Below are 14,630 nucleotides of genomic sequence, written 5' to 3' on the forward strand. Positions count from 1 at the left end.
GTGTGGGGCCCGGAACACCACTCGACCCACATCAATGTCCTGGAAATGCTGGCGGTCCGGAATGCCCTCCAGCATTTCCGGGCAAAGCTAGTGGGGCAGGCCGTCCTGGTGCGCTCCGACAACGCTACAGTGGTAGCGTATATCAATCACCAGGGGGGCACCCGGTCGGCCCGGCTGTGTGCACTGGCGTGGGACCTGATCCACTGGTGCATACAGCAGGGGATCGCCCTGTCGGCGGTGTACATCTCGGGGAAGGAGAATGTCACGGCCGACGCTCTTTCCCGGGGCTGGATCGTCCCGACAGAATGGTCCCTCCGCCCCTGTGTGGCCCAGTCGCTCTTCCTGCTTATCGACCGACCTCATGTGGATCTGTTCGCCTCTCGGATGAACAATCAACTGCCGATCTACTGCGCCAGGGGCCCCGACCCCGGGGCATGGCGGATCGACGCTCTGACTATACGATGGGAGGGGCTGTTGGCATACGCCTACCCGCCCATCTCCCTCATTTCACGGGTGCTGACAAGGATCGAGCAGGATCACTGCAAAGTTCTCCTGATCGCCCCTTTTTGGCCCCGACAGCCCTGGTTCCCACGGCTGGTCAGGCTCCTGGTACACAGGCCGGTAGTTCTCCCACAGCGCCCGGACCTCATATACCACCCCGGGTCCAGAGTAGTGCATCCGACTCCGAGGGACCTGCACCTGACGTGCTGGGTGCTGTCACAAGATCCCTCAGAGCAGCGGGCCTTTCGAGACGGGCTGCGGAAGTTGCCGCCCAGTCCCGAAGGGCCTCAACCCGAAGGGTTTATGACTGCCGACTACGCCATTTCTTTAAATGGTGTAGGCGGCGAGCTATTCATCCCGCCGATACTTCTGTAGAGGAAGTCGGGGATTTCCTCCTATATCTTTTTGATAGCGGGCTGGCAACGGCCACGGTGAAAAATTACCGTTCGGCCATTGCTGCAGTCCACGGAGGATTCACCGACGGCTCGACAGTCTCAGATAACCAGGCGATTGGACAGCTGACTAAGGGGATGTTTGTCACCCGTCCCCCGGTGCGCAAACTGGTCCCATCCTGGGACCTCTTTAGCGTGCTGTCAGCACTAACAAAACCCCCTTTCGAGCCACTGAGTGGGGCCACGCTACCGTAAGGGAGTGCAGCTCGCTACGTCTCGCCGACGTAGCGAGCTGCACTCCCTTACGGTGGCGGCGGGGCACATCCGGTGGGAACCCGGAGGTGTCCGCCTGGTCCCTGCGGCGGGGTTTTTAGCCAAAAATCAATCCAGTGCTTTCGAACCCCCGGATATTTTTGTTCCCGACCTTAAAACCTTTTCGGCGGTCGCGGGGGACAAGCTTTGGTGCCCGGTACGGGCCCTAAAGTGGTACATCGATCGCACAAAGTCAATCCGAACCGGCCACGAACAGCTGTTCGTGTCCACGGTTCCACCATTCCGACCAGCGTCCCGCGATACAATCGCGCGTTGGATAGTCACAGCCATCCGCTCGGTGCCAGGCGGATGGCCAGCGTCCGATGGTCCAGTTCATGCCCACGAAGTACGGGGAGTGTCGGCCTCATGGGCTTTCTTTAAAGGGGTCTCCATGAGTGATATTACAGGGGCGGCCTCCTGGAAGAGCCTGTCCACGTTCTCTGACTGCTACCTGAAGGACGTTCTACAGGTGGATGGGAGAGCGGGTAGAGCGGTTTTACAGGCGGCCAGCCGAGCTGCAAAGCCAGGACAAGCTCCACCTCGGCAGTCACGTGTTTAGGTGAGTTCTTCCACGGTAATACAGTGCTAACAATACTTATAATGTTTTGTTCACCCGTGGGACGATACCCCCTGTACGTTTTGGGCATGGACCACTATCGGGCCTAGCGGCCGCGAAGCGTTCTCTGAATTTTGAGCGCGCCGGGGTCCTACGCCCCCCCCCACTTAAGACATGCAGTAGCACCGCGTATACCCACCGCCTTTCCTCGGTGCGAGTCTATGCAAATTAGTAATTCGACTCTACCGGTAAGTAGAGTGAAGTAGACTCCCCCCCCCACAGTAGTGTGGATGGGGTCTACGAACGAATACTTACCGGTAGAGTATCCCTCCCTCCTTCCCCACATACTCGGTCCTTGGGTGCTTACATTTAGTAGGGCTCATCGAAAAGAGGACGACTCCGTGACGGGCATGTCGCGGGGCGTTATGGGTAGGACGGTGGAGGGCGCTATTGTGTGTAAAAGTCTTAGCATTCTGCCTCGCGGCATAGGGAATATGCAAATTAGTAATTCGACTCTACCGGTAAGTATTCGTTCGTAGACCCCATCCACACTACTGTGGGGGGGGAATTCATTACTCAAAGGGCATGGAAACAGTGCAGGATTTTTAACAAGCATGCATTGTTTTTGGAAAAATTACTATACTGAAGGCATGATCAGTCACAACAGGATACAATAAACACAGTGTTTCTACCCAGAAGACATGAAAACACAAATAACAACCGAAAGGGAACACTTTCAAAAAAAGAGGCGCTATTCACAAAACATTGTTTTATGCAATGTCAAGAAATATGATTGGGGCTGGGCCGGGCAAATTCTAAAATTAAGGTCATCAACAGTTCCTAATCAATGTTGGGTAATCCACTAAGCCTATAGAGTGCTTAGGAAAAGCTGCAAGATTGATAGAATTATTACTTTTTAATGTTAGAAATTCAATATGAAGAAAAGACAATTCAAAATGCATTTTTCTGTTTGGGGAAAAAAAAGTCTATTTTTGAGACAGTTCTGTTTACATCAGGATACACTTGCCCAAGTTTTTCTTACCAGAAATAAAAAGACAACTTTTGGCCCTGATCAAAACCGAAAGGAAAATATTCTGAGACCCCTGAAAAAATTTTGAGGGCAAAAGATAGGGTAAAAATGTTGATTTTGCAAGTTCTAAAAACATACTCTAATGCACGTTCTAAAAATAGCACAAGGGTGAAATTTATAGCAATATTTTTTTGTCTCAAGAAAAGCCAAGGATGATACTTTGTAGTGATGTAAAAGGTTTTATGAAATATTTTTGTTTTTTGGTGGGGTGGAGTAAATATTAACTTAAAAAACAGTTTTTCAGACCCCAAAATCGGCCTAAAGTGGCCTAAACACAAATGAACTGTTACCATGGCAACGTTTTATATTATGATTTGAAATGTAAATGTTGTTTATTTCGACCCCAAGTCCCTACCATCCACAAAGTATAAGAAAAATATTCTTTTTTTTTTACCGTGGACACGTATGTCGATATTATGTGAAAAGACCCTTAAAAAGGCATTTTTCACGTTTTGGGGAAAAAAGTCTAGTTTTGAGGCAGTACTGTCACAACAGGATACAATTGCCCAAGTTTTTGACACCAGATATGTAAAGACCAATGTTGGCCCTAATCACAGCCGAAAGGAAAATTTTCTGAGACCCCTGGCAAATTGACATTTTGGGGTCCAAAAATAGGGTAAAAATGTCGATTTTGCAAGTAGTTCTAAAAACATACTGTAATGCATGATGCAAAAATAGCACAAGGGTGATATTTAAAGCAATAATTTTTTTTCTCAAGGAAGGCCAAGGATGATACTTTGTAGTGATATACAAGGTTTTTTGAAATAATGTTGCATATTGTAAATATGAGCTAAAAACCAGTTTTTCAAACCCCCAAATCGGCCTAAAATGGCCAAAAAACAAAATGAGCCGTAACCATGGCAACGGGCTATATATAGAATTGAAAATGCAATTTTGTTTACTTGCACCCCAAGGCCCTTCCACCAACAAAGTATAAAAAAAAAATATTTTTTGACCGTGAGCAAGTATGTCAATTATTTACCTGAACTGACTCTTAAAACGTAAATCTGATAATTGCTTCTTAAATGTAGATAATATGAAAAATATATAAATATCAAATATCCTCCTTCAGTCAAATATTGCTGCTTTTTAAGCTCATTACCATTATACGCTTCAGCAGTTAAAATATATATATATTCTTCAAACAAAGAGTTTTGGAATCATGTCACTGTTTGGTCGATCTCAGTAGCCCCATCAATGGAGGCTGGAAGAGAAGGAGCTCGTTCGACCCGCAAAACCACAGAGTAACAAAAGAAAACCATAACAAGGCCCCTGTCTGACCAGTGGGAAAAGGTGGAAGACCTAGAGCTGGGCGGCCAATTAACTAGCGGGATTAGATCTCTTTGTACAGAACCCGTGAAACCGCCATTCTGCACCGTTGCCTTCGTGTAAAGTTGAATAATTGGAGACAAGAGTTGTGAATACATACGTTTTCATTTACTGTTTAAGGTGTTTATACATGGAAATATCAGCACAAATTACATTTTTGCAACTTTCCTGTCGCCATAGAGGAAGGACAGAGACACGAGCGGTGGTTTAAAATTTGGGCATTAGCATTATAGCATCTAGCTTGACACTGAATCCGGTGCTGAATCCGGTGCTAGCTTGACGCTGCCCGGCATTAGGATCTCACGAGGGTGGTTGGTATTCAATTGTGTTTTTCGATTTGCTGGGCGAAAGTGTCCTCAAATTTTATCAGGTCTCAAAAAAGTTTGTTTTTTGTTTATTATAATTTTGGGGATTGAACAAAGAATTGACTTCGCGGCATGCCAGATCCAGGACCGCTGGGTATGGGCTGCTCGCTTGCACAGATTCTTGTTCAGGAAGTACGTCATGCGTACACTGCATATAGTGGGTGCGTTCGTTTAGCTTCCCTGGGTCGACCCCGATGTTGCGTATTTTATTTTTTTCCATGACGAACGTGGGCACACAATTACCCCACGTTCGTCTTCGAACCAGAAAAAAACACAGACACGTCACCACGTGAGCCTTCCTGTGGTGACGTCAGTGCACCTCGGGCCAGCCCCAAGATCCCCACTTGTGGATTGGGTCACTTGCTTGTTCATGGGGTCCGGAGATGGGGACCACGGAACCCCCTAAATAGACTGTGCAAGTCTCGCGTGCACCGGAGCGAGAAAACACGACAACTGAAGAACTTAATTTTTTTTAGGAATCAAATCTTTGCTATAATTTTTTCTTAATGCCGAATCTGAACAACAAAAATACCCATAAGAGCTTGTTTAAATTAGTTTTAGCTTTTTAAACAAATACCCAATTATCGGTTAAAGTCTATGTATAGTCTATGTCTATGTTAAAGTCTATGTCTATGTATAGACAAAAGTAAAACTCTGGGACAAGGATGTTTGTTTGATCTTAAATGTTTTGAAACCCCTTTTGTAAATCTACGCCCGAATGTGAAACTACTGAAAGCTGGTTTATACGCGGACGCACGATGGTCGCAAGGGCGTTAGATAAACTCGTGACGCAGTTTAAAGAGGATGCCGACGTCTAAGCGACCAATGAAAAGGCTTTCCACCCCGCGCGGCCAAAACAAGCGTCTGCGTAAGTTTCGTGATCGGAGATGGGCACAAATTCTTAATTTTTTACAAGTAACCTGACCTGAGGTCAAGTTTAAATACCGGTTTTTCTTCGTTATTATGTTGACTTTATTTTTACTTTTATATATGTTGTTAATTAGTATTACATTTTTAACAACATATGTCATTTTTATGGTCATAAACTATATTAAACTAAAGTAATGGACGAAACAAAATCTCCCCAACGTAAACTCCATAAGGTTGGGACCACAATGGTCCCGGAAGTTCAAATCTGCGCGAGACTTGCACAGTCTATAGGCCCCTCTTCATTACCCATCCCATGGTCTAAGAGTGGGATTCGAACCAACGACCTCAAGAGGGCGCTAGACTGAACTGGCGCAAAGATATTTGCAAATTATATACGCGACATCGCAAATATTTGTTTCAAATATATTTGCAAAGATATTTGCAATAAGATATTTGCGATATAACATTTTTAATTTTTTTATTTGCAAAGATATTTGCGATGTGCGATGTCCCTTCACGGCCACCATGATGCTAGGAAAAACGTGCAAACAAATACGGGGCGTGTGTTTACACCACCCGATTGCTCCATGATTGTATCAAGATGTAAATCACACTTATCGATACTCGAGCAGGTGTGTAGTCACACTAATTCATTGCACCCATGGAGGGGTAGAAAAAGACGACGACAGTAACACCATAAGTCATCTTCCTTTAAAGGAACACGTTGCCTTCGGGCTGCGCTTTGTTGGGCGTTTTTGGGCTATGACAAGCGTTTGATGTAAAATGATTACGGTTGGAAAGATGTTAAAAAAGTAGAATATAATGATCTACACAAACATGCCTTAGAATTGCTTCACTTTTGTTAACTTTCTCGAAACAAAACGCTCCGCCATTTATGGGGGTCAAGATTTTGACTCCCATAAATGGCCGCCAAATTCACTAGTCTTATTTCCAGTCGCAGCCGTTGAACTATACGACTGAGCATTTATTAAAACCCATTTGTATCTATCTCTTCCTCCATGGTTACTCCAACAACAACAAAACAGTTCATGAACAAAAATAAAAGGGCCTACGTTGAATTAACTTTTTATTAATCTATCTAAGCAGCAAGTTCAGCCCACGTCCCGGGGCCGAGCGGCTGCCGTCCAGCGGGCCATCATCCCCCGCGGCCAGACCTCCCCAGACGCAGTGAACTCCCCGTTCTTGCTCGTACGATGTAGGATTTTAGCGGGGCCAGTCTAGTAATGCGAACACTTTGTACACGAAAGAATGTCTAGTACCCGTATACTAACTAGCGAGTGGAGTTGAAAATGGACGTGTCATGACCTCCCACACCAAAACTCTGCTAGAGAATTCATCCTCTCGATAAAACATCTGCTCAGACATGTCAGAGGCGTTTACCGTGTTTACCGCGTAAGTATAGTATGCAATTGCGAGTCACATAGGCCTATACCCCACAGTTCGTTTTTAGATACAAAATTACAGGGACTTTACTTCTCTGTCCTTTCTCTATGCTGTTTGCATGTACGTATGTAGAGTCACAGGGCAACAGGACAGTGGTGTATATTACTAATACTAGTCCATCGCCATAGGATAGATGATGTCACTTGTCTTATTTGCCAACATGATCCTTTCTTCGGGGTATACATTCATTATTTTATAAAATAATGTTTATGTCTATTATGGGGATGTAATTCCTTGACCTTGGTCTTGGACAGTACTATTTGAGGTAGCTCCTGTTTACATTGCTCAGAATCATTTGACAGCAAAATTTACGGTGCGATGCATCTGAACAGGGAGCACATACTGCAAATGGTAGTTGGCAAGGAAAGCTAAAATAAATTAATACTCTTGTCCACAAAAATGAAGCTTCCATAGGTCCTTTTCAAAACCACGGCATCGGCTATGGATTCGGCTTCAAACTCCGTCCCCTTGTCTGAATCCCTACGCAAAGCACGCTCAGTTTTGTTCAAACATCTGCGGGGCCAAGCTAGCCCTAGCTGAATCCAAAGCCAAAGCCGTGGTTTCGAAAAGGGCCATAGTCTAGAAGAACTCTTTTCAAAAATTACAAAACAAAATCAGAAACGGGGAACAATTTTATTATTTTGTAACATTTTTGTATTGATACTTGATTCCCAGGTCACAGTGAAAGTTGGGTGGCGATGTGATTATTGAAGCCGGTATGGACAAGAAAGAGTACACGTACATCAAAGAAGTTTTCCAAGCACGGTTAGATGACAACCAGCTTCTTCGCAGGACAGGAAAACTCTGCTAATTAGGCCTGGGCGACCAGTGAAAATTACTAATCGACTAGTCGCACCTCCATCCAATAATTGCGACTACGACACTAGTCGCAACAAAATTTTAATTATCACGATGCACTGTGGCAATGTGTGCCGCAAGCACAATATAGTCTAATTCAAGCGGAAAAGATTGAAGATTTGTGTCACTGATGTCTGACTGTGTTCTGTAAGTAAATTATGTTGTCATGAATAGTCATGAGCGACTAAATTGGTTCACCAAACAGGTAGACGCAATTTTGTTTAAACTATTTTTGTAGCACGTTTAACCGAATAGTTGAAAACAATAGTCGCGACTCGACTCAGGATTCAATAGTTGGAGTGCGACACTAGTCGCCCAAGCTTACCGCTAATGGTGCAAGGATAGCCTCTACCCGCAGCCGCCATCACCCCCCCCCCCCCCCCTCCCAATACCACCACCACCACTACTACCAACAGAAGAACTTGTAGCAAAACACAAATCCAGATTTTCCACTTCTTAAATTTAATTTCCATGTAACTTTCCACAATTTGGCTACAAAATTGTCTGTACAGGTGTGCATAAGATATAAGGTCAGTGCATTATTAGCATTATTGGCAAGTTCTAGAGTTTGTATGTAATCAAAGAGAATCTTTGTCACAAATTAATAGGAACTTTATAAAAAAATATGGACAATTTATTGAATGTTTTTACAATTCACAGCAGTACACGATGTATTTGCAAACATTAATTAAATTTGTCCTTTGCCAAAGAACACTATAGTCCCATGCAGTATCCTTGGTAATAGTTGGTGTATCTCCTCAATATTTTAGCATACAATAATAAACCTGTGACAATTTGGGCTAAATTTGGCAATATACATGTAAGCTGCAAGAAACAGTGAAAGAAAAACACCATTGCAGTATAGAAACAAGTCCTTTGACATGCCTCTCATCATGTAGACTTTATCAAGTGAGTTTTATGATCACAAATTAGTAATTACCAACATCTAAGGTATAAAGTCCCTTTAGAGAGACCAATGCCTTAGATCAAGTGATTTGGTTGTAAAATGCATATGGTTAGAAAGGATGTTTTAAAAGTAGAATAGAATGATCAACACAAGTATGACTTGAAATTCGGTGGTTTTCCTTTAAAACTTTTACTTATTCGAACTAACATGGTCTGCTAGTCAACAATATGACTAGTTCTAAAACATCATTCTGACCATGCATTTCATAACAGGCATGTGGTTGAAATCAAAATATACTTGCAAGGGTTAAGGTTAAAAATTTGAAATGGCACTGTGTTTATCAAACTTGTTGCATCTATGATCCATGTCTCTTTATGAATACAGAATAAAGATATTTCAGATAAATTTATTTGAATACAGATTCTTTATGTTTTTGTATTTGTTGTTCTAGTGTGTTTTTTGTTACAAAATATCGAAATCTCAAATAAATAATACAATAAATATGATGATTGTATAAACAATTGGCCATGTACTTCAAATTAAACTTAATCATATTATGTCGTTGTGATGAAAACAAACTCTGCTCACATCACATTCAATGATTTGTTGACATAAGTAATGTGCAAAAGAAAATAATAAGTTGAAATATTGACATTATGTGTTAATTTAGGAATAAGAATCTACTTGTTGAAAACAGGAAATATTGCCATTTGTAAAACCTGTTTTGCATAAATCATGTGTACATGAAAGTTGAAACTATCTGGAAATATATCCCTGATTTTACAAACAGTAACTAGGTAGTGTTACTCTATTTCCAGTACCATTCTGACACAACACATGTTGTCTGTGAAGGCTGGCTGGGTGGCAAAGTCGTTTGTTGTGTACATCATGCTCCCCTGGTGTACATGTCATTCCTGTGATGTCGTGCCAACTCTAATGGTGGTCCAGAACAAGGTGCCTCAAGATCTTTTCAAATATAAACACAAACATTTTTGAAACAATTAACAAAATAAAAATTGGTTATTTGTACATGTATATGGAATATAAAACCCATGCACTTGATGTTGATTCATTAAAGTGACATTTTTGCAAATATTACCTACCTGCAGCCGATTTCACGAAACTTTACGCAACTGCGTGAGTCCACTTGCGCAATTTTAATGGCGCAAGTTGCTTCATAAACGTTGCACAAGTGGACTTACGCAGTTGCGTAAAGTTTTGTGAAATCGGCTGCTGGTCAAAGACATGATGTTATTCAAATTTGGGATGTGGCTGTTCAGTGTAAAGTTTTTTGGTAATGCAACGTTGGCGAAGGAGGCCGTTTACAAGTAACTACAATGAATGAAAGCTTAAATTTGTGTTTCCTTATAAAATGTGTGTTTACACATTTACTTTGTTTTTCCTTTTTTTTGGGGGGGGGGGGTGGACAGATCAAAATATCATATAACAAAACTGGACTGCTTTGACAGTACATGTGTATATTGTTATACATGCACATGCCATTGACAGTATGAAATAATCAGTCTCTTACTGCCAAGTTTGAGAAGCATTCATCCGGGCTTTGTTTGCAGCGTGACCTCTCCTGTTGTGTTGGCATCTCCCTACAGTTGGTACAAACACACCAGCTTGGTTGGGTTTGATGAGGTCTCCAAGATGTTTACGCCAAGTCCTGGCATCTGCTCACATAGTACCTTCAACAAGAAATTCATAACCATTGATATAACTTATTAGTTCTCGACAATTTTATTTTTTATTGTTTGAAAGGTCACACTTCTTTGAAAGAATTCGGGTTGACTTGGGTACGAGTTGACTTGGGTACAATATTTTGGGTAAACTGTTAAAAATATACAAAAACATTTAATAAATCTGTACTATTTAGTATTTTTAAAATGTATTTCTACAATTTTTACAAAAGTCCTCCCCTTCCCAGCCAGATAAACGACTCTTTTAATTGTAGCATCAAAGTAAATTAGGGTAAATTATGCCAAGTCATTAGGACGCTGGACACTCGATTCAAATCCCCACCCCCATCTATGCACCGAGTGAATAGATCTACAAAATTACATGTAAACTAGTCATAGTACATGTACATTTATGTACTCTTACAACTCAGTGCTGCGGCTGTCATAGCTGTGAATTTACGTGTCATGTCCACAATAATAACTAACAATAACATTGCATTGGGTATAAACAATCACGGTCCGTTCACTATCTCTCGTCGGCTAGTCCATGTCCCACTACATTATTCTTACCCTGATTGGCGAGGTGTCCGTTCCTTCTTTTTGGACGTGTCTTCAATCATCTCTTTGCGTAGAGCAATGAGCTGAATCTGTGTTTTTCGGCGATCCATTTTGACAGCAAAATGGTGTGTTTACATTTCACACAACGTCGTCTGGTAGAGAACGGTATGTTACCTCGTGTTCTTCTGGTAGGTTTACCAGGCTATTGGCTACGGCGCCAGCCTAACTGCTGTGCATCGCGCATAAACGGACGATCGTTTTGACGGCTTGAAAAACGTATATATTTCGCGGGCCGTGTTTCGGGGTCAGAGGTCAGTGTTTGTTTTTTTTAATTGCCATTCACTAATTACAACACATTAAATGTGTTTTATTGCAAGAACAACTCTTAATAAGTATAAGGAACACCCTCAAACGTGAAATTTTGTGAAATCTGAAGGCAACGTGTTCCTTTAAGAACATTTGCCCAACTGAAACAAGGCTCGGTATGGCTGCGATTGATGTACTAGTGGTTGGTTCGTGTAACACAGACTTAATATGGTATGTATTTTACGTTTTATCATGGAGGTAGGTTTTATAGACCCTCATTTATTAGTATTACCCTGGTGTCACGTGTTTTCAGTAGGATAACACAACAGGACAATTGTTCACAATCAAAAACTTTAACAAAAAAGTTAAATAATCTATCCAATTTTTTAACAATAACCATTTCACTTCATGGTGTGTTGAAATTTTTAAAGTTTTGGTTTTACGTTGCGAGAGACAGTCCGCCATTAACAGTGCTCATGCATGCACGACATTGGAGCAACGTCATATGTTTTCACACCTTTCATTGGTTGGTATTTCATTGAATGGTCAGAAGCTAGTAAATAAATCAAAACTATTATTCAATTAGTAATTACTACTTGACAAATTTAATTACATTTTTGTCCTAAGGCATTATGGCTACTATATTAGAATCCAGAGATATCATAAGGCATGAAATTGGAAGTAAAACACCCCACCCCCCTTGAAGCACACACAGTTCATAACAATCCTTTCCCCCCATTTCAGACCAGTAATGTTTGGTTTCAGGAGATAAGAAACCAATCTATGACATTTTCTTTTTTATGTTGACTTAATATTTATTACGCTTAGAGGAATAGTTGATTTGAAAAAAAATGTAGTTTTTGATTGTGAACAATTTTCCTGTTATCCTACTGAAACACATTACACCAGAAAACAACAAAATTGTTGTCATTTTCACTTAAAATATTTTAATATTTTCCCCACATTTGCACACCAAAGAATCCAAAATAGTAACCACCTCAGGTAATCCATCTAGTGACTAAAGCAGAATGAAACTCAATCTAGCAGATAGTAATTTTGTTCTGAACTTTCGAGGTTGGATGATGTTTCTTTGACTCATTTGAATGTTGGCATAATAATGCACTAGTCATTGGTACCAAAAATCAATCATTTTATAAATGTTTGAGCATAACAAACGACAGCAAACTTATTCTCAGCACGATTAAGCCTGATGACAATACAGACCGTGAGTAAACTGCATAGCTTCTGTCACCGGTGCAGCTTGCACAGTTTCGCGGTAAACAGGAATCAAAGTTGGGGACCGAAAACATGAGGGTCGATAACATGACACTACGATATGTTTTCGACCACCAACTTTGGTTCCTGTTTATCGAGAGGGATTTGTTCGTATGGCGCGACCACTTTTTCATTTGATATTTTAATAATTTTTATCTTATTTACCTCAATGAGATGTCCCTTTTTGTAAAAATGAGTGAAAAAGTGGTGGCGCCATACGGAAAGTTGTCCCACACCGATCTTCGGTGACTTCAACTGGCCCCATTTGTTTTTTGAGTTTTTCCTGTTTTCACGATTTTCAACGAGAAAGTATGGTTTCCTGGTGAAGTCATAATATTACAAGGAAGAAACATCTGCAGTGACTACAAGGGTTCTTTGAGACTCTGTGTATGACTCTATAGCCAGCAGTTGTCTTCATTTTATTCCACATATGTTTTTATTAAAATGTTAAAAATTACCATGGTAACTTGCAAAAAAATAAATAATAATAATAAAAAGTGTGAAGAATTACTGGCTTTCAAATCTGATTGAAAAAAAAATCTTAATATTTATAATAAAGTGTATAAATAAACAGTGATAATTGAACCAACAAGCTGATGTTTTAATTTTAATATTAATAATATTGATGTGAGGGTTAAAAAATAAAAATATTAGAAAATATTAGAAAATGATAAGGCACAGCCTCTTTAAGCCTAGCTGTATTTTTTTTTCCAGAATGCTCAGCAAAATATTTAATCACATGATTTGATCATCATGAATTGAAATCGTGTTTGATGAAACTTTTTCAGTGGGCAAATATTTTTATATGGCCTCAACATTATGACATATTTTTGTACCTTGTAGAATGCAAAAAATACAAAACTTTTTGCATTTACAAGTGGTCAAGGGAGAGGAGACTTTTTGCTTGGCAAATAAAACCACACAATTTTTATCTAGGGACTGTTTACATCGCGCACAGAGAGGTAAAAGATTTGCCACGATTTTAGGGACACCTCGAAAACAGGACTTTCTACGAAATAAACTAAGACTATACAGGCCTAATAGGTCAACTCGGTCCCAAGTCAACTCGGTCCCAATCCACTCGGTGCCCAGTCAACTCGGTCCCATGTCAACTTGGTCCGTATGGTTGGCGGAAAGTTCCTCATATTGGAAAAGTTAAGTGTTTTTGACTTGGTACATTAATTAAACGAGATGAGTGTGCACCGATCTCAAGGGTTTATTCGATGACGATGCCTTCGATAGAGTCCCATCTGTTTCTATATAATTCAACATGTGTAACTTATTGTAGCGTCATAATTTATTGACCCTCCATTTATAAAATGATTGATTTTTGGTACAAATCACTATATGCCATTATACTCGGACACAATTTGCTACAGACACCATTACTGAGATTTCAGTCACAGCTTAAAGCTGGGTTTATTGCCAGTCAAAGAGATTGTCATAAAACAATTATTAGATGCCAAACACAGGGCAAACCGACTAAACATACACACAACCACTTGCACGTGGACAAACAAAACATACATAAAATACAACTTTTTACATTTAACATGGATGGCTTCGCCCATCCAACCACCCTAAGTTGTGGCCCTCTAAAGGACAAACCTTGTCCTTCCAATATGGATTTAATTTTCCATATCCCATTTAACAAATTGTACCACGATAGGTCACATGACCATATTAGACTGAACATTACATGACCTCCACAGAAAACCACATGCACACACATAACGCACATTGCCTAAAATTACCAACAAACAACTCAAATATATATACATACCCTAAATTCCTCCAAAGTGGAACGCCTGAGGGGATAAACTTGACTTATTACTAATCTACATGAAAGTTGGCCGAGCGGATAAGAGCACCGAATTCAAGCTCTGATGCTTCTGTTCAGCAGAGTGTGGGTTCGAATCCCGGTCGTGACACTTGTGTCTCTGAGCAAGACACTTAACTATAATTGCTTCTCTCTACCCAGGGGTAAATGGGTACCTGTGAGGGCAGAGATGGTTCTTGTGATTGATTTAGCCGAGTAGCGCATATTAATGTTGCACAAGGCTGTATACTCCCCACCAGGGAGCTGAGATGGTTTAAGGAGTGATTTAAGGCCCAGTGACCAGGGGTAATAATGTGAAGCGCTTTGGGACGCCCTCCGGGTGTGA

At 41.2% G+C, this 14,630-nt stretch overlaps 1 protein-coding gene and 1 long non-coding RNA gene across 4 annotated transcripts in view; one reads left to right on the forward strand and one right to left on the reverse strand.

The window, feature by feature from the left end:
* The first annotated feature begins 5,978 nt into the window (after window positions 1-5,978).
* LOC139944608 (ribokinase-like) overlaps window positions 5,979-14,630 on the forward strand; it is a 48,199-nt gene continuing 39,547 nt past the window's right edge. Inside the window, exons 1-2 of one of the 3 annotated variants that reach the window (XM_071941668.1) lie at window positions 5,979-6,126; window positions 11,343-11,421. In XM_071941668.1, coding sequence (XP_071797769.1) covers window positions 11,369-11,421 — 53 coding nt within the window. In that variant the 5' untranslated portion in view covers window positions 5,979-6,126; window positions 11,343-11,368. Of the gene's footprint in view, window positions 6,127-11,204; window positions 11,422-14,630 lie in introns of those variants that run through there. The other 2 variants (XM_071941675.1, XM_071941695.1) reach the window with 2 other exon arrangements.
* On the reverse strand, window positions 8,179-11,050 carry LOC139944641 (uncharacterized). Its single transcript, XR_011787002.1, has 3 exons — window positions 10,897-11,050; window positions 10,176-10,335; window positions 8,179-9,610 (listed from the first exon to the last, which is right to left on the reverse strand). It is a non-coding gene; the product is annotated as an uncharacterized lncRNA (long non-coding RNA).

The sequence above is a fragment of the Asterias amurensis genome, chromosome 1 (assembly GCF_032118995.1).
Source record: "Asterias amurensis chromosome 1, ASM3211899v1".
NCBI lineage: Eukaryota > Metazoa > Echinodermata > Asteroidea > Forcipulatida > Asteriidae > Asterias > Asterias amurensis.